At 40.0% G+C, this 2,500-nt stretch overlaps 1 protein-coding gene across 2 annotated transcripts in view; it reads left to right on the top strand.

The window, feature by feature from the left end:
* The first annotated feature begins 1,428 nt into the window (after positions 1–1,428).
* TFAP2D (transcription factor AP-2 delta) overlaps positions 1,429–2,500 on the top strand; it is a 111,500-nt gene continuing 110,428 nt past the window's right edge. The window contains exons 1-2 of one of the 2 annotated variants that reach the window (XM_069728349.1): positions 1,429–1,656; positions 2,265–2,500. The exon at positions 2,265–2,500 is cut by the window's right edge and continues 256 nt beyond it. In XM_069728349.1, coding sequence (XP_069584450.1) covers positions 1,618–1,656; positions 2,265–2,500 — 275 coding nt within the window. In that variant the 5' untranslated portion in view covers positions 1,429–1,617. Of the gene's footprint in view, positions 1,657–1,945; positions 2,011–2,264 lie in introns of those variants that run through there. The other variant, XM_069728348.1, reaches the window with a different exon arrangement.

Consider the following 2,500-nt stretch of genomic DNA (forward strand, 5'->3'; position numbering starts at 1 on the left):
ATCATCATCACTCTTACAACAGTTTATTGAAACTTGTAACTAAAATCCAAGTCTGCACCCATCTATGAGCCAGGGCTGGTGATGCACAAACCATACCAACAAAGTAACCAGATGTTGACAAATGATCTTCATCCTCCTTAAAGAAAGCCTCCATCCAAACCCCCTCAGCATCTTCTCCATATTCCATTTTGTACATAGTAACATTTTTTTGTGTGTGTGTGTTCCTGCAGGTTGAAGCCCAGAAGTTGCTGGCAGTTTTATCTTCCGCTCCTCCTTCTTTCCATTCATGGTGCCTTCCTCAGACCCCCTCCTTTTTTTCCTGCTCCTCCTCCTCCTCCTTGTGTTTTATTTGATTAAGTGAAATGGAGCACATTGGCTTGATGAGGCTGCTAATAACAGGAAGATCAGGCTTTTTTTTTTTGCTGATGACCCCTATGAAGGGCTACTGAGATGCACTTCGCCCACAATGAGCCCTTGGCTTCTAGGCGTGTGCCTTTGTCCATTAAGAAGAATCCCTTGAATGACAGCTTCTTAAGACATTTTTTTTTAAAGAGTCTAGCCAACCCCCCTCACTAAACCATGACCCTTTTCCAGCTTTTTTAGTCTTTGTTTGCCTGCGGCACCCTTATTAAGACACCTCCTCGTTTTTTTAACACTTGAAAGCAAGACCATATTAACTCCCAATTAAAAAAAAAACCAGTCTCACTCCTAATGTCTCCACTTCTGAGGAGTTGTCTATCATCACAATCCACACATTCGATTGCTGCCTCTATATTCCTCGGTCTACCCTTTCACATGTGTCCCTTACATTTGTATCCCCAACCTGTTTGCTTTGTATAAAAAAAAAAAACAAAAAAAAAACATAAATCGAACGTGTATAAAAATGTATCAAAAAATCCGTTAACGTTCCATTCGAATTCGATTCAAAACGATACATTGTATCATTCTCTAACGTAACCGTTACAATCGATTTCTTTCTATTATTGTCAATATTTACATTTCTCTATTTACAAATATCGCTAGATTCCCTTTCCTGAGGGTTGTTACATCGTCGATTTTTGCCTTTGACATTATTATATTTTAGAACAGGTCTTGGTCACAACCCAATAAACTAATAAAAAAAATATATATTCTAAAATTCGTAATAAAATGCAATAAAATAGAATAAAACCTAAGAAACAACAACAACAAAAAAATAATAAGATTAGAAAGAAGTGGATAAAATGTGGAAAGATCCCAGAGATCCCTATTAAGGGGAAGATACAATATTTATTCCTTGTCTCTTGGGATGAAGCTGCTCTATCTATTGTCCTCCCATTTCTCACTGCTGATGCTTAATTTTCAAAACTTCTATATTGCCAAGGGACCTACGACATCAGCTAAAGAATTATCCAGCAACTACAAAATCTGATCCAGGGAGCTGGTTTTGAGCAGAGGGGAAATTTTTTTTTTCCTTGCAGCTTTTTTTGAGGGGAAGAGTAGGCGAAAAAAAGCAGGTCTGATCTGGAGCTCCTGCATTATCTTCTGGAGAACCTACAGGAGAGGATTCTTATTAGGAGAACATAATTCTATTTCTAAGATATTTATCTACACAAGAATAAACAAAAAAAGGCAAATATGTCCACTTCATTCCCAGGACTGGTTCATGACTCAGAGGTAATATTTTATCTTTTTTTTTTTATTATTATTATTTGCTACTTTATTCTATGTTTATTATGACTCATCCTTTATTTTTTAATCCTTCTTGTAACCGTTAGAGTCAATGGCTTCTCCATAAAAAAAAAAAAAAAAAAAAAGTTACAGAAGAAGAGATGGAAGGAAATTCGTTATGACATCTGTCGTCTGGAATGGCATTCTGCAATACAACAGTTGTTATAACGAAAAAAAAAAAAGTCGGGGAAGCAAAATAATCCCTGATAAAGCGCTGTAATGCAGCATAGGGGGGCAATGCTAGATGTCCCAGTGATCATCTCCAGCATCAGATGCTTTGATAGACTCACTCAGAGGCTTGTGTGTGGGGAAAGATGGGCTGTGGCTGGGGGTTGTTGGTTTTTTAGTTTGGGGGAGATCATTTTCTCTTTTTTGGGGGGCTTTATTTTAGGGTGTAATATGGGATATTGGATGTTGTGGCTTCTATGGTGGTGCTTTATCTACACTCCTACCTGCATGGGAAGACCTGAGCCCTCGGAATATAACTTTCTGCCGTTATAAATCACAAACCTTTCTTTTTTTTGTTCCTGTCTTTTTCTTTCCCTTCCTTCCAGATACGTCACGATGGATCAAACAGTTACCGCCTGATGCAGCTGGGGTGTCTGGAGTCTGTGGCCAACTCCAGCGTCGCCTATTCCTCCACGTCTCCCCTCACCTACTCCACCACCGGCACCGAGTTCACGTCCCCCTACTTCTCGGCCAACCACCAGTACACCCCGCTGCACCACCAGTCCTTCCACTACGAGTTCCAGCACAGCCACCCGGCGGTCACCCCGGACGCCTACTCCCT

This window comes from Ranitomeya imitator, chromosome 5, assembly GCF_032444005.1.
Source record: "Ranitomeya imitator isolate aRanImi1 chromosome 5, aRanImi1.pri, whole genome shotgun sequence".
NCBI classification, from domain to species: Eukaryota; Metazoa; Chordata; class Amphibia; order Anura; family Dendrobatidae; genus Ranitomeya; species Ranitomeya imitator.